At 38.3% G+C, this 20,821-nt stretch overlaps 2 protein-coding genes across 3 annotated transcripts; one reads left to right on the top strand and one right to left on the bottom strand.

Moving 5' to 3' along the window:
* Nucleotides 1-6,921: 6,921 nt before the first annotated feature.
* On the bottom strand, nucleotides 6,922-14,803 carry zpax2 (zona pellucida protein AX 2). Of its 2 annotated transcripts, XM_079889040.1 has the most exons (21): nucleotides 14,665-14,803; nucleotides 14,538-14,590; nucleotides 14,370-14,462; nucleotides 14,163-14,287; nucleotides 13,842-13,982; nucleotides 12,487-12,540; nucleotides 11,808-11,975; nucleotides 11,637-11,733; nucleotides 11,330-11,547; nucleotides 11,105-11,255; nucleotides 10,813-11,021; nucleotides 10,619-10,736; nucleotides 9,950-10,152; nucleotides 9,646-9,760; nucleotides 9,397-9,566; nucleotides 9,220-9,317; nucleotides 8,570-8,700; nucleotides 7,852-8,041; nucleotides 7,621-7,780; nucleotides 7,395-7,506; nucleotides 6,922-7,326 (listed from the first exon to the last, which is right to left on the bottom strand). In XM_079889040.1, the coding sequence occupies exons 1-21, from the start codon at nucleotides 14,718-14,720 to the stop codon at nucleotides 7,256-7,258; spliced, it is 2,733 nt and encodes a 910-aa protein (XP_079745166.1). In that variant the 5' UTR covers nucleotides 14,721-14,803; the 3' UTR covers nucleotides 6,922-7,255. The 2 variants fall into 2 exon arrangements, with proteins under 2 accessions (XP_079745166.1, XP_079745167.1); XM_079889041.1 differs by lacking the exon at nucleotides 6,922-7,326 and having other exon boundaries at nucleotides 7,469-7,537; nucleotides 14,665-14,802.
* A 989-nt stretch (nucleotides 14,804-15,792) lies between these two features.
* Nucleotides 15,793-18,624, top strand: kcns3b (potassium voltage-gated channel, delayed-rectifier, subfamily S, member 3b). Its single transcript, XM_079889018.1, has 2 exons — nucleotides 15,793-15,864; nucleotides 17,164-18,624. The coding sequence occupies exon 2, from the start codon at nucleotides 17,221-17,223 to the stop codon at nucleotides 18,511-18,513; it is 1,293 nt and encodes a 430-aa protein (XP_079745144.1). The 5' UTR covers nucleotides 15,793-15,864; nucleotides 17,164-17,220; the 3' UTR covers nucleotides 18,514-18,624.
* Nucleotides 18,625-20,821: the final 2,197 nt, after the last annotated feature.

The raw sequence follows: 20,821 nt of genomic DNA, 5'->3' as shown, positions 1-20,821 counted from the left end.
AGGCGGTGAAGTGCACCAAAGACACAGCCATGTTTAGCGGGATCCGTGAGCTAGTGTCCGTGTGCTAGTGGTGGTGACGTTTCAAACGCGTCGAAAGCAGCGAAGAGTTGTAGTCCACAAAGTGCTCTCACACAAAGTCTAACCGTATCAAACTTCTACCCGCTAAATTGTAGCATTCTTTACAAGAAAAATTATATTAAAAATTCACAGACAACATATGTTCACATTCATGGCACAATTCAAACGGGACCAGAAAATAATTATTTTCTCCCATTCACTTGCATTGACGATTTTTCAACCTAGAGGTCCAGTGGGGTTAGCGGAAGGGGCGGGACTTACCAGCTCTATATGAACTACCCGTGGCGTTAGTGTACGCTGATTGACTGAACGCACGCGGAACATCAGCACCCGCCATTTTTAAAACAGCTATAATGTAAACACACAGATTATAGCCTATATATTTACTCCAGAAACTAACTATACAAACATGGAAAACAGCGATAGATGGGTCTCTAAACCTTTATGCTGAAGAGAAAATCCAACGCAACTTTGAGGGGACCAAGCCAAACATGATTATATTTCTGCCCAGCTAGCAACACTGGACATCAACCACACACGGCATAGGCTAATAACCTTTTTTTCATATACTGTCTACTTTCTATAACAATTCTATCTAATAACATGTTAAACAGTACTGTTAGACAGATCACTAACTAATGAACACAGAGAATGCAAGCATTGTTTGCTCCCAAGCGTGCCGCACAAGCCCTGAAAAGTGAAGCCAAAACGTCTCGATCGCCCCCCGGTGGCTGGTCCTAGTATAGGTCATAAGCCCCGCCTCCCCGTGTTATTCAACGGGACGCGAGACCAACTAAACAATTAAATTACACTTCAAATATCTTTTTCCAAAGGTGGTTTCTTTCATTTGCTGTCGTTTTTATCACGCTGATGTAAGTTCAAGTGTCTGTTTCAAAAATAAGTTGGTTTTTAGTTAGTTACGTGATGCGGTGGTGTAACGTCATGATTGACAGCTGTGATTGACAGGTTCTCCAAGCGAAGTCACTAAAGCACTAAAGTCGCCGTGCTTGCGTCACTCCCTTACCCCTCCTACAGTTCCTATGGCCACTTGGCCAGTGCGAACGCAAACAGCAAAACCGAGTTTGGGGGAGAGTAGTTCATAGAACGGTTTAGAAGTGGACAGTTCCTATAACTAAGTTCCTGTAACTACTTGGTCGGAAAGCGGCTAATGTGTTGGGGATAACAGGGGGGTATTATGAAGACCGAAATGTCGCAAAAATTGGGTCCAGATTTTAAGACTGTTTTTAACAATTATATTATTTGAATATTTCATTGGGGACAATGTGTATGGGAGGCATAAAAGAGCCACCAGGGAAGATGATATACATGAGGCATTCTCGATATGCAGCCAGGATGGGGAATTGACGGAGTTGCTTGGCTGGAACCAGTAAAGAGTGGTGCGTATACTTGCTGCCCAGTAATATATTAGAAAATTAGGAAGAGCTAGACCACCTAATTGTTTTATCTTCTGCAGAATGCCTTTTCGAATCTTTGGGGTCTTTTTATTCCAAAGAAAACTAGAAATAGAGCTGTCGAGTGTAACAAAAAAAGACTTTGGAATAGGAATACACTGAAATAAATATAAAAATTTAGGGAGCACGCTCATCTTAATACAATTAACCCTACCGATCAGGGATATAGGAAGGAGAGACCAACGATTAAAATCCTGAGATAGACGATTAAGCAGTGGGACAAAATTGTGGTCAAATAAGTCTGAAAAGTTTTTTGTCACATTTATGCCCAAATATCTAAAACTTTGTAAGGAAGATCTAAAAGGTAGGGATGCTAATGGATAATTCAAGGCAGCTGTGTTGATGGGCATTAATTCACTTTTACTCAAATTTAACTTATAGCCTGAGATTAGGCCAAAATCCATTAGCAAATCAAGCACCAAGGGAATGGAAGTACCAAGCTCAGAGACATATAAGAGAAGATCATCTGCGTACAAAGATAGCTTATGCTCCAACCCTCCCCTTTGAATGCCAGCCATCGCACTGGATCTTAGAGTGATTGCCAAAGGCTCAGTGGCTATTGCAAACAAAAGGGGGGAAAGTGGGCAACCTTATCTAGTCCCGCGACCGAGGGAGAAATACTCAGAAGAGTTATTATTAGTTCGAACACAGGCCAAGGGAGATGTATATAAAAGCCTAATCCAAGATATAAACTGATCAGGAAAGCCATATTTCTTCAGTGTATAAAACAAATAGTGCCACTCAACTCTATCAAACGCCTTCTCAGCATCCATGGAAATAACTAACTCTGGTGTTTCATTTAAAGAAGAAGAATAGAGAATATTAAAAAGGCGTCTAATATTATGAAAAGAATGTATTTTTAATAAAGCCTGTTTGGTCAGTAGAAATTAAAGTTGGAATGACCACCTCCAGGCGTCTTGCTAGGACTTTAGCTGATAATTTCAAGAACCATTTTTCTTATACCAAACGAAGAGAGTTGTAGGCTAGCATGCAGTAAAAAAATAAATCATATAGCCTAACACAAGTCCATGAACACATAACACACAAAAACTATTGTTCATGCGGATTTTCCTCCAGTGCGACCAGGTCATCAAAGAGTGAACTTAAAGGTGAACTTACAAAATTTATATATAAAAAAAAGTTTAACAAACATTTCCTATGTAAGTCGTTGGGGACCAGAAACTGTTTACCGACATTCTTCAAAATATCTCATTTTGTGTTCAACAGAAGAAAGAAATTCATACAGGTTTGGAACAACTTGAGTGTGTGCAAATTATGACATAATTTTCATTTTTGGGTGAACTATCCCTTTGAGAACCGATCAGTCTGATTCATAAACGAACCAGCTCAACCAATTAATTGCAATCTGATGTGAACAAATGACCAAATTTGTGTGAAATAATCATTTAAAAACACCACCAATTCATTCTCTGTCGACCACTGGGCTGGGAAACAAAAATGTAGGCTACTTACATCATGACAGTAAACTAAAAGCATACTCTCTTATAGCTGTAAGGCCGACTGAATGGGGAGGGGACTTAGCCTACTGCAAATATGTATGTTTTTCGCTACTGACTATTACATATGCCTACTGTAAGTTGACCTATCTGTTTCCTGGCAGCAGTTATGCTGTGCTTGGAAAGATAGCTCTCACGCACAGTTCATTCTCCTCTTCCAAACTTGGACACAGAGCTGTGCAGTGCGCACATTATTAATGCCATCTAGTGGAGACAGTGCAATCGCTCAGTGAGTTATTATACACAAGGCCAGTGTTTATGTCCACAGTAAACACATCTGATGTGTGAGTAGCGACGCAGCAGAAGCTAATGTAAAGTTAACCAGTGAGATCACTCTAGAGAGTCTTGACACTTCTGGTGACTGTGAACGTTATGTTCTTATTAAAAAAAAAAAAAACGTTTGTTTGTTTGTTTGTTGGTCAGACACAGGAACCGCAACTGACTGATATTTGTACATTTTGTACAAAGTGACACATTATTTTCACACAAATATTGAAATATTAGCCTAGGTGAATATTTCACTCTTATATAAGTAAAATATAATATTTTTTTATGATGGATTTATGATGGTATAGACTACTTTTTGTATAGCCTTCCTTTAGGATTGAAATTCTGGGTCTGGGACAAAGTTACAACAATAAAATAAAAATATAAATAATACATAAAAGTTGAAAAGCATCAACCTGTTCTAATAAACTGTTAAAGAAACATCCAGCTGAAAAAACAAACAAACAAAAAACAAGCAGACTGTATGCAAATAATTGATATTTATAAATTTGACAGGGAAGAGAAGAAATTGAATTAAGACGTTATTTTATTTGTTTTTACGCTCAAGAAGTATTCTCGTCGCTTCATAACATTAAGGTTGAACCACTGTAGTCACATGGACTATTTTAATGATGTCTTTACTTCCTTTCTGGGCCTTGAAAGTGGTAATGACGTTGCTGTCTATAGGGGGGTCAGAAAGCTCTCGGATTTCATCAAAAATATCTTCATTTGTGTTCCGAAGATGAACGAAGGTCTTACGGGTTTGGAACGACATGAGGGTGAGTATTTTTTATTTATTTTTTTTCCCAGAGGGTTGTTTGAATGTAAATATACACCTGCTATTGTCTGACTGGTGTGAATGGCATATGTGCTTTTTTTGCAAGGACAGAATCGAAACCCAGAGGAAAATGTGCATGTCTACAGTCTTGATCACTGCCGAGAACATCGAGGTCTTGCTGGTTTGTGGCCCAGTCACCAGCCCCTGCTGGTAGAGGCCATAACTACACCATTCTGGGGACTTTCAGTATTGAAGACCATTTGAAAGTAGTAGTTTTTTCAAGCAGTATATGCACAAAGCCCAACGGGTCTAAATACTTAGCTGACCTCATCGAAAGAAACTGCCATAATCCAAGAACTCTTTTTAAAACCATAAATGATCAGGATTTAATAAATGCCATTCTACAGAACCAGCACGTGTTAGGGTGAAATTACGTAATATTAATTGGTGCTACTGGCAGCTCTTTCGTGCTTGTGCTCTTAGATTTAAGCACTGGCTTTGACACAGTGGACCATACCGTCCTGTTGTCTCGCTCAGAAAAATGTGCAGGCATCCAAGGGAAAGCTTTGAATTGGTTTCAGTCTTTTCTAGGGTTCCATTTAGGCTCTGATGAATTTATCTCCCCCCAAAACAAGATAAAAATTGTGTAGATTCTTTACTAGCCTGACTTACTGATTTGAAAGCCTGGATGTCAGTACAATTTCTAAATTTAAATGAAAGTAAGTCGGAGATTATAGTATTTGGGCCCTCTGAGGCCAAAAAAACAACAAACACATCTAGGTCCTCTTTCCCAATGTAAAAACTTTGGAATATTTTTGGATAGTGCCGGCTACTTTTTTAAGAGTACTGCAAATTTGGACATACTTTTGTCACATACTGTTTTTCACCTACTATATATAGGGAAGTATGTGCTTTCGGATGCAGCCATTGACTCATTTCAAAGTCCCTTTCAAGGAAAGTCTTTTTACTTGGTGGACATATTTACAAAGCCTCCAGCCAGCTATTTCAGGCACCCAAGACAAATCCTTTTTACTTGAATGGGCGAATCCTGAAACTTCAAACTGCATGGTGAATTCACAATTAAATAACACAAAAATCTGACATGAACTGTCCCATAAATGTTGTTTCTTATGCTCAACTTCTAAAGCTTATTTTTCAGGCTTGACCAGACAATGTGCATGTGTCTTAAACGCGAGTCTCAGGGGCCGGTTGCACCAGCTAGAAGCACACCCGGGATGTAAAATGTGTTTTAAGTCGTGTAGAATTATAATACCTGTTGCACCATCTAGGCGTAGTGCACGTCTGAGATTAAATTTTACGCCTAGTCTAAGGTGTAAAATGAAGTCATAACTTTTTCAGACTATTGATTTTAAGAAAGACATGGAACTCTCATTTAACAGTAAAACACAATGAACCTGCGTCACTTTCACTTTTGTTTCAACAACAACATATCTCTTCAGGGAAACCCAATAAAAAAACATGCCTAGCGCACCTATAGTGTATAAAAGACAAAAAAAAAACCTACATGAGAAATTGCTTACCTTAACAGCTTTAACTTAAAATATACACAAGCTTAAGATAAATGATTCTGATAAGAGTTTTCCAACACAAAATAATAATTTCATTTCTGAATTAATTGTTACTGTGGACGTGAACTGTAATGTTAATTTGCACATAAGCGATTGCAATAGTTAAGATGGGTGTGTATTCTGCAGACACAGGTAACAACTGACAAAATTTATGTATGTAATTATGTTAGAAATATTAAATATGAACATATATTCAACATAACTTTTATAGGCCTACCATTTATCTTGGAGGAACAGAATGCTTGGAAATAATATTTAACGTCTTTAAGTCCATTCACAGCAAGCAATATAGCCATTACCACCAACACTGACTTATGAGGCGGTCATTGTAACTCCACAAGAACGTAATATGAAGTGTGCCATTTGGGACAAGGCCTATTAATTCTTATATTTAGTAATGTTTAGCTGCATACAGGTGACCCCAATACAAAACATATGAAGTGCGACTACCTGGCTGTTCAGGTTTAATCTTGAGGAACAGCAATAATCACTACTGTTCCTAGACTTTCTCTCGAGTTTAATTCATTTCAGGTTGTTCTGAATCAGTGAATCATCTGAAATTGGCTCGCTTTCAACCCAGCCTACACAACTGGACAGCTATACATTTAATAACCATGATTTTTGCATACTTAACCCTCTAGTGCTTTTCACATGGCAAAAAAAAAAAAAAAAAAAAAAAAAAACTTTTTGCAGTAAAATGTACTAGATTTTATTTTGTTATATAATAAAATCTAGTTGTTTTTCAGTTACAATCTGAAAAATGAAACTTCCAACTTAAACTGTCATACTGTAAATCTTGAATGCTTTGGAGCACAGACTTAAGTCTAGTCACTTTTTAAAAGCAACACTTGGCAGATTATTGGTTGAGAAAAAAAAAAAGTTCTAAAACTTCAAGAAAAATCAAAGCCATGCATCTAAAGTTGTGCTCAATTTGAGGTAAAAAAGAAAAGAAAAAGGCTTCAGTAAGATTAGGTGCAGTACCAAAAGTTTCCACTAGATTAAAACTGTTTCCCATTCATTTCCCAGAGAACCAAAGAGGGTCAAGATAGCCGTGTGTGGTATGCGTTCAATATTCCAGTACCTTCCCTGGTCACCTTTTAATTATTCTGGTTTGGCCAATATTTCCCCAATTACTGTGTTTTTAAACTTAGTCTACAGTGCCTGCTTTTTTCTTCAAAACAAGTCTTAAACAAATAAAAGACAAAATAACAATTGTTTGGGTTAAAATGCTTTATTCAACTTGAGACACCATCTTGTGGACAAAGCATCTACAGTTACATTATGTAATTGCAATGTGAATGCCAGTAATCTGTCCTTGCAAAAATGCCAGACATTTTATTTGTGAGAAATGATTTTTGAAGTTTCACAGGGCAGATATGCGATTCATCACAGAACATGTCCAGCATCATCTGCATCAGCTACATTACAACTTTGAGTTAAATGTTGCACCAAGCGGTATAAAAAAAAAGACAGGAGTCTCCTTGTGCTGATGCCTTCAGAAGTATTAAAGTGCATTTCCAGAGATAAATTGGAAAACTAAATGCACTTACATGTTCATATCAACAGAATGGGGCCAGCAGACACATGCTGCAGGGCTTCCTCTGAAAAGCTTGAACTTCTGCGAACTGTGGAAGAGTGTGAATGGTCAGAGTTGAGAAACTGTACTTTCACTAGATTGAATTTAGACCATTACCCCGTTTTGAGCCGCTCCCGATCTGATTCGGATTCGCAGTGCACTGTTTGTAACACCGTCCATCAGCAGTGTTTTCAGCATGACAAATGACAACGTCACAGTGGACAAATACCTATTTTGAATGTAAATTTAATCCACATTTACTAGAAATATAAAAAGAATAATGTAGAAAATAGACTTTTAGAAAACATTTGTATTTTTAATGCAAAATGAAAACTCAGCTCACCCGTCTGGCCATGTTGTCATCCTCACTTTCAGAACTCCCATCATCCTCTCTTAAAGTAAGTGCTTTAACCTCAAATCTCTTGAAGTGATCTGGGATGTCCACTCTGTCATCTTCACTTACAGGATGGATGATGGTCTGTTCAGGGCCAGGATTCGGACATCTGATTAGAGATGAAGAATTAGAGCCCTCATCAAGAAATGTTCAAACAAACAGTCAATGCTTCAAACATACCCATCAACAATTAAATCCCATTTAGGTTGGGATTCTCTGTCCTTGGTGAGTGTTGCCCAACAGTTTTCCAGGCCTACTGCTACCCTGGAGTCCCTGGAGTGATCCATACCCACCTCAAAATACAAAGGCTGTTTCAGAAACTTTAAAACAGGGTAGTCACCATCATGATAGAAGAGTCTGTAGACCATATCTTGGGAAAGAGGAGAAAAAAAAAAAAAAAAAAACTCAGACCATATATTTGCTCGGACTGACAGGCTCTCTTATTATAAAAAAAAAAAATAAAAAATAAAAATGAAGAAAGCCTGTCAGTCTGAGCAATATATGACATTTATATAGCAGCACCCTGGATTGTCAATATAATTTGTCAACATGAAATCATATTGGATCCCATTTACTTAGATATGCATTTCTGGTCTTATTGTGAATGACTCATAATTGCATGTTATTCCAAAGAAGAAAAAAAACTTGTGATCTTTGATAAATGTAATAACTTGTCATTTAGGAATTGTATTTGCCAAATTACATGCTGTCTGGTTCTGTTTTGGTTTCGTAACATTCACTTATGATCCAATACATTCCAAATGGATACATTGAAGTCCAATTCTACAATCTCATTTAATACAATTTTACTTGAAAATGAGTCAAAATGAATGCCAAAATATAATGGATTCAACTTTAAGTGGAACCATTAGTAAAACTAATGGAGTAGTTTACATACCCTGAGAGAGCCTCAAGCTAACAGTGAGTTCACCCTTCCCAACATCAGTCTCCGGCTCTTTAAAGTGTGAAACGGAATGGAAGATCATGCTTTGGGTGGAATTTGCGCTATAAACGCAGGACACGTAAATCCTGGATGAGATGAGCAGTTTCAGGAGGAAAAAGTAACATTTCAGTGATTGTTGTACTTCATACAGTTGCTCAGTATGTACACCTGGAATCACTGTGGTAGCTAAGAAGTCTTTTATAAAGAACTAAACATATGCTGATACTTTAACATAGCAAACTGAAAAATTAGGTGAATTCAACCATTTAAATGGACAAAAAATAAGTAGTTTAAGGTTACAAATGTTCATAATAAACATCTACCAAATGCTTGATATGCCCACTATAATTACCTAATTCTGCATTGATAAATTAAGTGACTTAGTATTGTATATAAAATATTGTGACAGTCACTGATAATGCAGCACTGAAAGCACATTTTTATTTTAGTGGACACTGTGGATTGTTTAGCATAATTTTTTTTTTTTTTTTTTTTGCCATATAGTTGATTTATTCTGTTTAAACAGAACCTTGCTTGTTTCAAGGGGCAAAGCTTACTGATGCATAAACTATAAAACTTTCACTGGGAAACCGCCCGCCCATAACCTGTATTCTGGCTCAGGTTGAAATTCGGAGGTCTGGGGCAAAGGCTCATCTTTCTTCCAGGTGACTACATTCTCATATTTCATGGTGTCCCCGACAAACTAAACAAATAAAAGAGTAAATAATTTGGTCACATAACAGCAGTAGTGTGAATGCTTGATGTGAGTGCCCTCATCGTACCGTTCGTGTGGTTCCACAAGTGGTGACATCAAAGCGAAAAAAAGCAAAGTGGGCTTCATTGTAGTAGGGTTTGCAGGCCGGGTCTCTTAGAGAGAGTTCACCGGGAAGCAGACGTGGTACAGATTCCAATTTGGGAACCACCACACCAATCGTTCCATTAGAAAAACACTCTGGCACAACAACAAAGAAACTAAATCGTAAAATGGCAAAAAGACATCATTAGAGAAGTAATGTCAAATATGAACCAACCTGACATTTTTACAAAAAAGGGGCAGGCAAGGGAGAAATCTTTGACTTGCAGATTATTCAAGGTATCATAAAGTTCCACATCAATTCTTCCCAGGACTCCAGTCAACTGAACAGACTTGGAAAAAAAAAGGTATGAAATCAGTCAGCAATGGGTTAGAAGCTACATGAGGCTTTAGCCAAATAGACTGAGTTGCCAATATTTGGATGAATGTCAGTTTAAATACAGGTTAACCACTCATGACTAGTAAACTGTGCAATGGAAACAACACTATCACCAGTGCAACGCAGGAAATCTGAAGAATACCTCGAGAGCCACAAGTGGGGCTAGGAACGGCACAATAATGATGAAATGGGTTTCATTTGAATGGTGTTCATACTCCTGTAATACTTCATCACTCAGCTCCACCTGACCCAGTTTGATCTGTAATTGGGATCTTGGGGTGCTTCCATATTTGACATGAATTCTGAAGATATCCTCACTGCATCTTCCCCCTGCAGTTGGAGGGACTGCAGAAGAAAAAGGACACCAAGTTAAATATCAGCACAAAGCCCAGCTCCGCACAATTCTGCTCTTAGTGATCTGCCTTTACTGCAGTTCAAATCAAAAAGTATCCATTATCATTCTCAGTGGCAAAGTGAATCAAAGAACATGATCTTACTTCCATTTTTGCCCATTGCCACTTAGTTCTTGACAATTTACTTTGAGCCTAATCACCTAATTGAGCCATAAATGCCATGTGGACAACTATTGAGCTGCAGGAAAATGATAGTCTGAGTCTGACCATGCTGATGGAACCTCAATAAGGCACAGTCTCAAAGCCCTTCACTAGAAATAATCCACTATCCATTCATAAGGCATTACTATATACTACCTGGATTGTGCCAACCAATAAACCTTCCCCCCTTGGCACAAAGGGAGATCTCCAGGAGCACTCTTGTAGTCAATATAGAAAAGTTTTTGCAAAGGCCTTACCGATGTCACTTAAAGAAGCTTCTAGTACTGTGGAGTATGAAAATGATGCCTGTTCAGGTAAGATGACAAAACCAAAGACAAGAGGAAGAAAGTAGGTTCTTCTATCAGGACGAAGAATCTGCATTATAGATGAAACCATGTTAAGACAGGGCAAATAATACAACAGCTTCATAAACAAGAAGTGAAATGCACACCTTTTGTTGAACATAAGGTTGAGAGAAGGGAACCTGGAGAGCAAAGGCTTTGGTGCCATTGGGGAAGCTTTGCTCTTGCAGGCCGATGCCTTTAATAATGACCTCAGAGACAGTGAGCAATTCTGAGCCAAAGGTGATATTCAGCAGCACAACATCAGGTAGAAAGTAACTCAGCAATGCTTCAAACACCTTCTGCTTGGGTTGAGTGTCTGATCACATAAAAACAATTCTTAAAAAAAAAAAAAAAAAAGGTATGTACAATAAGCCGTTCTGCCCTAAATTCATCACTCACTGTCTGTGATATGGGGGGGGCATGGTGTCAAAGGGGTGGTGATGGGGAATAAGACCTTATATGTGGTCTTATCCTGACCCTCCATCCACATAAGCTCAAGCATGGGTTCTATGGTGTAACTTATATGGTACTGGTTCTCAACAGCATGACTCTAAAAATAAAAAGGTGTTACTCATATTCAGGTTCGATGCATTAAGGAAAACTTAAGTCTGTAGAAAACCCAACCTTGTAGTATCCACCAGGAGCCCCAATAGGAATCTCAACAACTACATGGGACTTTGTGAAGATCATGCCGTAGTTATGGCTACTCATCTCTTCAGATGTGAGCCTTCTACCATCAACGCCCATGTGCACCTCCAGGATTTCAACTTCTGAGGACATCAAAGGAGTTAAGTGCAGAGGAAAGCGCCAAGAAATCATCTGACCCACAACAGAAGCTCCATCTGAAGTTAAATCAGAGCAAAGGACTTCAGGACTACATAGTCATGGGACACCAACGTGGCAAAATAAGTGTGTGAGAATGAAGTCTCACTGGTTGGACAGGCAGCTGTCGACTCCACAATAGCCATCATCCAACGATCTCTGAAAAGGACCACTGATTTGAACACAATCATATCAACATCGTCAACCTGACAAGGAAAAATACTTCAGGCACTGTAGGGAAATGAATGTGTTATCCACTGGCATATGAAACATTTCATACATTTAGGACAAAGTTTTCGGCCATGTTGTATGGGCTTCGCATGACCAGCCGTGTTGGAGAACTGTAAACATTGTAGCCCATCCCTTGGAGTGTCTCTCTATCAAAAGCCTTCTCTCCAGGGGTGTAGAGTAAGATGTTCCAGAGTTGCAAGTTAGGTATAACTGTGGGCTGTTACAGTAGGACAAATGTAAGAATCTTTATCAAAGTCACCAAAATCACCATTTTGATGAAAAAAATAAAACCGTGAGTGGTGCTTGCACACGCAAAACTCGCAACCAAAAGGCTATGGCAGTTGCTAGAAGTTTTTAGTTGTTGGCATATCAAATTAATATCCCACCCCCCCAAGTCTCTATGGTATTTTATTACCTATGAGGACTGCTAGTATAGCAGTGTCCATAATCGCATACAGAGTTGGAACCAAATTTGATAAAGAACTTCATGATTTAAAAAAAAAAAGTTGAAGTATATTCAATATAGTATGAATGGATGCAATCTAGATGCCTGCCATTTTGCCATTGTTTACAAGGTCCTTAAAACATGCAATTGCTGATATCATTCATGTGGTGTAAGTGGTGTTCAGGTCACACCATTTGTACCCAAAGTATGAACAAATTTTAGTGTTTGCTTACTGAAGCACCACTTAAAAAAAGTGAAAAGAAAAGAAATAAAGGGTACATACCCCCCCTTTCACTGATGCTTCCTTGAATTCTGGTATTGCAGTCCTTACAGATACCTGACAGAACATAAACAGGCATGCACAGGCTGTGGTAGCAATAACACTGAATTTCCATTGGCACATTAGAACACTCATTGTTCAAGATTCTCGAATTGGTTTAAAAATAAAGAGCATTCAAAGATTATTTTGTGGAGATCTAGCCATAGCAGGTAACACAAACCCTTTCAATGAGTTACTGATTGCATTGAGTTGCAGCAGTGGTAATCTTGGCCTACTTGAGGCCTGTTGCATGATGCTAGTTGAACAAACTCTGGGTTTCAGTTCAGAGTAGGTTTAGAGTTGACAAAATCATACAAATCCAGCATGGTTTAGATCAAGTTCAGCAGGCTCACAACGCTCTATATAAACGTTCTCGGTCAACTCAGGGTTTGTGATTAACTCTAAACCGTGTGTACCTGAAAGTGTGACACGTGCTGCAAACAGCCAATCAGACGGAACATGTAATTTGTCTCTAAAATGTTTAGGTTACGTTTACATGACAACAATGTACTAAAAACAGAAAAGTTTTTCCTTTTGCATTCAGATGACAACATTGTCAAAACGATCCCAGTTCACACAAAGTAGTGAAAACCACCAAAGACGCTGTATTATTCTTGCCAGGCCAGTAGTTGGCGATGTTACTGTGTAAAGAAACACTACGCACCTATAGACTGAACACATAATACGCATGTGCATTATGTCTCCATTTTTACAATGGTGCGTTTTTGTAGTTTACGCAGAGACAATAGCGGCATCGTTTTCAAAAAACATTTTACTTTGAATCCCATTTGTGGTTTCAGGTCGTTGTAAAAGAACGGCCAAAACACAAAAAGTTGAAAACAGTGTCATGTAAACAGCCCCTTAATTTGGAGTGTGAGATACAGGGGAAGTGGCTTTATTGCATCAAATATATGTCACTTTGCTCACAGCTGATTGGTCCAGTTTTGGTTTGCGTAGAGCATGTTACCATGGAAATAAAGCAAATAAAACCCAAAGTTTGCTCAAACTGATCTCAAACTTACCTGGCAGCAACATAAACCGGCTTCATGCAACAAGCCTCTGGAGTCAAGGAGAGATTAAATTCACTAATTTATATTTTAAGTATTTAAAACAAGTTCTTTATTTCAGTACAAGGCATGATATTTTAGTCAAATGCAAGTAAGGTGATCCACCTCAAATTAAGCAGCCATCAATCCCATAAACTATCCAGCTGCCATTGGTCAAACTTGATACATACAGACAATATGTAATGTCTAAGATGCCCATATTTTAGCCGAAATGACAAAATATTTTCTATATAAGAAAATGAAGTTACTTGCCTCCATGAAGTTTGTATCACACAAAATCTCACGTGAAGCCACAGTGTGACGGCAGGACTTGGACGCTTCAAGGACTTTTGCAGATAGCATGGGGAATTCATAGAGTTTAAACTGTATGGCTACTTTAAATTCCTTGTCTCCCTACAAAAATGAAAAATAAATAAACATGGTTGGGTCTATTTTATTTTATTTTTTTTCTTCTCAAACACCCACTCTATGGTGGACATGCACAAACCTTTCTCCTTAATATTTTCTATGATAAATAATAGTTCCAGTATTAGAGTTGGATAAAGGAATGCTTAATTTATAAAAGACACAAACCTGTTTCTCTGCAAAACAGTTATTTAGGGAAGCGGACACTCTAGTATTCCCCCAAGGATCCAATTTCTGTGTGTAGCCACACTGTGCCGCCAGGTGAGGTGTGAGAAAGACGGTCTGTGCGTTATCTGAAACGCCCAGAGAAGCTCTGAATTGATTCCTGGGGGTATTAAACTCATTGGCACACGAACAAAGGGATAATCAACTTACTGACTGCATAAACCTCTAAAGGACTTCCTTCACTCAGAGAACTAGGAAGAGTAAACTGCACCCTATTTCCAAGACACTCCGCTCGTATTCCACCTGCAAGAATAGTCCATTAAGTAATGAATTACATGACTTGACACACAAAAAGTTTAAATGTTTAGCATGGCTTACCTGCAGAGGTATCTGCATCAATGCTTATTATATTGACTATAAGCCAGAAAGCCCTAAAAGCATTATAAATAAATCAGCACATTTCTTGATGAATTCAAACACACTTATTTCCATAGCCAGAACATACCCTATTTCAAAGCATCCCATTCTTTGAAATCTTTGTTCATGTATTTTACAAACCATCAACTGTGTTTTCTACACAAACGAGTGACCTCACTGGAAGGTGATTAATGAACGGTGTCTCAAGCGCGTTTTGTCTGATTGCACAGTATTGCGCACAGGTGAGGAACTCAAACACCTATCATAGAACTCTCCGCCCAAAGGTGTGAACATGGATTTGAAGGTTAACGGGAAACTGTTGGCTCTTTGTAACCATGGTGATCATGTATTATTAAGTGAACGTTTCTTTTGCGTTTTGCGCTTTTTAAAACGTCAATGCGGAAAGGCACAAATGATTTGAAGCCGCGTGGGTAGGTATAGCAAAAAGTCTTAAGTTGATTTATTTTTTATTTTTATTCGCGGTAAGCATTGTCTCTTTTGCCAGTTTTGTTTGATGTCTTATTCTAGGTATGACTCATAGGGAGCACTGGGTCTAGAAGTTTCACCGTTAAAGGTGTTTTAAGGACTAGCTGTTTCTCAGTAACTAGGCTAATGCTTTTGAATAGCATAAATGCTTGGATTCTCTAGCAGTAATTTTTTTTCAATGTTTTTCAAACATCTTGGAAGCCAAAATCCCAGGATCATATTTGTTTTGCTATAGCTGTTGGTACATAAGTGAACGCAATATAAACGTGATACAAGAGTCAATTAATTTGGTAACTGTTTTCTCAGGACATAGTTATTTTCTGTATTTCTATTTTAAGTATATATATATATTTATTTTTAAATGTAAATATCATGTTTTCATATGTGTTCATGTTGTCATTTTTACGCTTACATTGCCGTTTCATCAATTGTTTAGTTGCTGTTTAGCTGCTGAAAGCAATTTACAGATTATTTAAGTTCAGTTGCCTTTATTCATTTACCTTTGATAAGATTTAGGCTATATATATATATATATATATATATATATATATATATATATATATATATATATATATATATATATAAAGCTAGCCTATTCTCAAATCAGTGTCAATAAAATGTCAAAAACACAGAACATTAAAACATAATCGGTGCATATCTGTCATTATGTTAAATGCAGTGTTGTATTCTGTTGCAGTGATGTGACGTCACCCTTTAAATATGTTGACTTACAGAATAGGCTAGACGAGACGTTTCGGTCGCTTCAAGTTTCGGTCTCTACGAGAGGATCTGTTTACAGCAGGTGAGTTGAGGTCAAGGAAGCCATGAGTTTAAATTTTATGTTATAATTAATAGAATTCTGATATATATTAATATATAATACAAACTTTTAAGATCAGTCCACACTTTGTGGACTTTTTTTCTGACAGAGCTCTTCAAGAAATGTGTGCAACAAATTATATATTTATTTATTTGATTGATGGATTGAAAATGTTATGATGAACAATCCTTCTGTCAAAAAGTCATGGCACACAAATGGCACAATTACCTGAAAATGCTCTGTCAGAGATTACATAAAATATTTTTAACATTCTTGCAAGCTTAAATGGCAGTCCAACAAAAAATAACATTTTGTCATGAGTATAAGTACTATGCAATCATTTAAGATATTTCTCCTTATATAGAACCTTTTTGACAAAGTGCCCTCACCCTCTGGTACTCTTGGCGTGGTGGTCAAAAATGACAGAATTATTATTTTCAATGAAATGAATGTACTATATTTTAGTTTGTATTTTTAGGGGATTATATTTACACAGTAGTTGTAAAAAAAATGTTTCACGTTTTGAGCATTATAGACCTGAAAATTACATTTCTAACTTAAACTGTCGTAAATATTGAATGCTTTAAAGCACAGACTTAAGTTTGATCTATTTTTAAAGATGACACTTGGCAGATTATTGCTGAAGTGAAAAAAGTTCTAAAAAAGTGAGCTTAAAAAAAGTTACAGAATTTACGTTTATTGTTATGAAAAATGCACAAAATTACTATTCATTTTTTTAATATGAAATCTATATTTTAAAAAACATGTTTTACTCTAAAACTGCAAGAAAAACAAAGCCATACATTTAAACATGTTGTGTTCCAAATTTGAGCTTGATATCTCAAAAATTTGCTTTCAGTAAGATTTTGTTTGGGGCAGTACCAAAAGATTTTACTAGATGAAATTCGTCTCCCATTCATTTCCATTCATTTCTGTCTCCCATGTCATTTCTGACTGCGAGGAGCACAAGTGTGACAGTTTCTTTCAGGACCATTTAACCTTTTCAAATCATGTCCATGATTTCTTGTGTGTTCACATAGCAAGTGCCAAAACCTTTACCAAATTTCGTACCATTCCTATGAAGTAAAAAAAAAAACAAAAAAAAAACAAGACCACCAGAATTGAGTCGAGAACCCTAGGGTTCTATATATAACCCACATTAACTTTTTTTCCCTAATAGTTTAGTTATTGACCAATTTATCAACTGAGTTCATTAGCTGATTGATTTAACAGTTTTTAGTGTTGTTGATGTAGCTAACATCCACATTTCTGTATTTTTAGTAGAGAATGCAAGTATATCATTGGCAAGACTTCCAGATTCAATGAATCCGTACCACCATGATGTATGGACAAATTCTCCACCATCAAGGCAGGGAGGAGGATCTCATTAACCTCAACGTTGGAGGCATCCAGCACAAGGTGGAGCGCTGCGTTCTGCTCCGGTTCCCCAACACACGTGTGGGTCAGTTAATCCAGTGCTGCAGCGATGCCGCCATCTTGGAACTCTGTGACGACTACAGCCCCACTGAACGGGAATACTATTTCGACCGGAGCCCTCAAGTCTTCCACTGTGTTCTGAATTTCTACCGTACAGGACACTTTCATGCTCTTGAGGAACTGTGTGTGTTTTATTTCAGCCAGGAGATCGAATATTGGGGCATTTGTGAGCTGGATCTGGAAGCCTGCTGTCTCGATTGGTTCCTTGAACGGAAGCAGAACGCTTGTGGCCAGTCTAGTAGTGGCGCGTCATCTGAAGATATCTCGGTTGTGAACAGTGACCTGTGGAGGTTTGAGGGCACCTGGTGTTCAGAAGCGCGTAAGCTCATGTGGCAAACTCTTGAAGATCCAAGTCACTCCAAATGTTCCAAAGGTGTAGCTGTGGTTTCTGTCCTGGTCATTTTGACCTCCATTGTGGCCATGTGTATCCACAGTATGCCGGAATTCAGGCACACAACTGGCAGTGAGAATTCTGTCATAGACTCTATGGAGGTCATCTGTATCGTTTTCTTCTCAGTGGAGTTTGTCCTGCGGGTCGTAGCAGCTCCTCGCCCATGGAGGTTTTTGGGAAACCCTCTGAACATGATCGACATGGCTTCTATCTTGCCTTTCTACTTGACGCTGGCCTTTGAAAATTTGGACGAAGATGATGGGGAGGAAAACCAGAGTCTGGTCAACATGGGCAAGGTGGTTCAGGCTTTCCGGTTAATGAGGGCCTTCAGGGTCCTAAAGCTTGCAAGACATTCAGAGGGGGTGAGAGCGTTTGGGGAAACTCTAAAGAACTGTCACAGTGAGCTGGGTCTCCTCATTCTTTTCATTACTGTTGGAATATCGTTCTTCTCAACTTTTATGCACTACACTGAAAAGGAAGACGCTTTGTCCAAACTCTCTTCCATTCCTGTTTGTTGGTGGTGGGCCATTATTTCAATGACAACAGTGGGATACGGAGATGTATATCCACTGACAGCGGCTGGGAGAATTGTAGCTACACTTTGCATTCTCTGTGGGATACTTGTGGTTTCTTTACCCATCACCAACATCATGAACACCTTTTCTAAGTACTTTGAAAGAAATACACCTAGGAGGTGCCTTTCAGAAGCTAAACCATTGGAAAATGTCAACCATTCCCTGTGAAAATGTTGAAAGGCTGGCTTGCTTTTTGCAATCTTCAGAAACATTAAAGGAAAAGTCATTGTTTTGTACATTATATATTGTATAGACATTCTATTAATCTTTACATGAATAAAAAATAATAATAAAGCCATCCGACATCTAGGGATCAAATACTTCATCATGTTTCTAAAAACAATGCCAGATATTTGGAACTAGTAAATTAATTAGAATACACTAAAGGCACCCACACACTACAAGATAATCTGGCTGATTTTGGGCCCAATTCTCCCCTTCTGACAATCCTAGGTAAAGTCCCATTTAACTTGATGGTTCTACAGATTATTTTATCAGATTTTACTGTGGTGTGATGTGGTGTGATAAGAGTGACTGAATCTGCTCAGAAGAACGTCCAGCCCAGGCACATTAGAAAAACTTACCTGTGGCAACAGTTTTGCAAAATGCAAAATACATTGCGTCCTGCACGTTTCGCTACAGTTTCAAAGTGAAATGTCCAGTGAGAGATGAACGTGATGAACGTGAAACAGATGAACATGAATATGGCAACATTTTATTACGTTGAAGTTCGTACGTATCACCGCAGTTCTGAATTGAAATGTCTGGTGAGTGGCTCTAAAACAGGGTTCACCAATCTCGGTCCTGGAGGGCCGCTGTCCTGCAGAGTTTAGCTCCAACCAGCTCCAACACACCTGTTTGAAAGTTTCTAGTATGCCTAGTGAGACCTTGATTAGCTGGTTCAGGTGTGTTTAATTGGGGTTGGAGCTAAACTCTGCAGGACATCGGCCCTCCAGGACCGAGATTGGTGAACCCTGCTCTAAAAGCTCAATGCTCCATTTTAAAATAACGTACACCTATACTAAACTCTAAACCTACCTTATAGTGTTAACAAAAGCAAATGTGACATAAAAACACAATCGTAACCATGGTATTTTATTTTTTGAACTCTTGTCTTATCTTTCACGGGATTGGTATCCGAGCTCTCTGCATTGCAAGTACAATTCTGTACAACTGAGCTACCGAATAAGCTTAGTAAGTCAGTAAAAGCGAACATATGGAGCTGGTTAATGATGCAAACTCAATATATATTAGTTTACAAATCATGCACTATGGTAAAAGTGTTTTGAGGTCATAACCTAATTGTGCAAGGAGCCACATTAAAACAAGTATTTATTAATCCATAATTTGCCCCTGTAATTATAATTGTGTGTGAAAACGATTAAAATTGCTAGCTGTTTTACTGCCTCTATAGCACACAAACATCTTATTTTATCTGTATTTTTTTAGTGTTTGCTCATCTGCAATACATCTCTGAGATGTCTCTTGTCAGATGTCAAATAGACATCTAGAAGATGTCTGTAAGATGTTTATGGTTTCGATTGTATGTAAAACTGATCATTCTCAGATGTTTATCAGATATATTTACACAGTTTTCCATATCTCCAGATCTTTAGCAGACATCTTACAGACGTACATGTGCTGTTTATTTCTGTTATAAACTGCAGTGATATGTGCGTATTGGTACGTATTTTGTGTTTTGCAAAAATGTTGCCACAGATACGTTTTTCCAATTAGCCTGTGTTGCGAATGTCAGGGCTACACCGATCTCGAATCGTAAATATCCAACATGTTGAATATTTACGATCAGTAATCCTATCGTGTTGGGGGAACCCTGAAGACAAGAGCGCACACACTCTGTAGATTGTCACATGGAACAAACCGATAGCCAATCAGAAAGTGAGCTGACGGAAGACAAAAGCAAAACACAAATTCATCACCTTTACCCCGCCCACAACCGCTGATGGACTGTCCCGTATTAGCATATTTCTGCCCTCAGCCATTTGTATACTGTCTGCCAAGGCAGCACTTTACATCGACACGCCCCACTGAAGAGAGGGGTGGGGTGAGCAGTTGCTCATTATCATTTAAAGAGACATGCACCGAAACAGGTCGCTGTGAACAGAGCTGTTTTTGAGGAGGTAAAAGGGTGTTGTTTTACACAACCATTAAAGGGGGGGTGAATTGCTGTTTCATGCATACTGAGTTTTTTACACTGTTAAAGAGTTGGATTCCCATGCTAAACATGGACAAAGTTTCAAAAGTTAAGTTGAACGTTTGAAGGAGTATTTTTGGAACAAACTTCCGGTTTGTCACAAGTTTCGGAAAGTTTTTTTCGAGTATGGCTCTGTCTTACGTAAGATAGAGCGGAATTTCCTTATATGGGTCCTAAGGGCACTTCTCCGCGGCCGCGCGCGCACTCGCAGACCAGAGAGAGAAGAGAGCGAAAGCAGTACGTTACCTCAAAGCGCTATGC

Source organism: Squalius cephalus, assembly GCF_949319135.1.
Source record: "Squalius cephalus genome assembly, chromosome: 12".
NCBI classification, from domain to species: domain Eukaryota; kingdom Metazoa; phylum Chordata; class Actinopteri; order Cypriniformes; family Leuciscidae; genus Squalius; species Squalius cephalus.
The sequence above is the reverse complement of the archived record's forward strand: the minus strand, read 5'-3'. Positions and strand labels throughout refer to the sequence as shown.

Excerpts from the sequence above, each read along its gene's own strand:
- zpax2 (XM_079889040.1), bottom strand. The coding sequence starts at position 14,720 with ATGGTTTGTAAAATACATGAACAAAGATTTCAAAGAATGGGATGCTTT. Across the intron at positions 13,983-14,162 it reads ACTGTTTTGCAGAGAAACAG|GGAGACAAGGAATTTAAAGT; the intron begins GTTTGTGTCTTT and ends TCATTTTTGTAG. Across the intron at positions 11,022-11,104 it reads CCCCCCCCATATCACAGACA|ACACTCAACCCAAGCAGAAG; the intron begins GTGAGTGATGAA and ends TTATGTGATCAG.
- kcns3b (XM_079889018.1), top strand. The coding sequence starts at position 17,221 with ATGATGTATGGACAAATTCTCCACCATCAAGGCAGGGAGGAGGATCTC.